The sequence below is a fragment of the Cynoglossus semilaevis genome, unplaced genomic scaffold, assembly GCF_000523025.1.
Source record: "Cynoglossus semilaevis isolate Cse_v1.0 unplaced genomic scaffold, Cse_v1.0 C18442517, whole genome shotgun sequence".
Taxonomy (NCBI): Eukaryota; Metazoa; Chordata; class Actinopteri; order Pleuronectiformes; family Cynoglossidae; genus Cynoglossus; species Cynoglossus semilaevis.
In genome coordinates, this window is record NW_007604314.1 from 1 (window position 1) to 280 (window position 280).

The 280-nt window shown below is 56.8% G+C and overlaps 1 protein-coding gene across 1 annotated transcript; it reads left to right on the forward strand.

Moving 5' to 3' along the window:
- Positions 1-4: 4 nt before the first annotated feature.
- Positions 5-277, forward strand: LOC107988284 (kelch-like protein 10; the record flags this gene model as incomplete). The annotated part of the gene is made up of 1 exon (XM_017031171.1): positions 5-277. A coding segment is annotated over one exon (273 nt), but the record flags the coding sequence as incomplete, so codon positions are not given.
- Between the last annotated feature and the right edge of the window lie 3 nt (positions 278-280).

The following is a 280-nucleotide window of genomic DNA, read 5'->3' on the forward strand; positions in this document are numbered from 1 at the left end:
TGCACCCTACAGTCTGGAGTATCCTCGGGCCTATCATGGCACCGTCTTCCTCAACGGGTACCTCTACTGTCTCGGTGGCTCAGCCCGGGCGGAGTACTTCAACAGCGTCTGTCGACTGGATCTGAGCACACGTACATGGCATGAGGTGTCACCGATGTACTACACCCGCAGCTTTGTGAGTGCAACTGAGCTCAACGGACTCATCTACGCCATGGGAGGCTTTGACGGACACACTCGACTGGTCAGCGCAGAGCGTTATAATCCCGACACCAACCAGTGG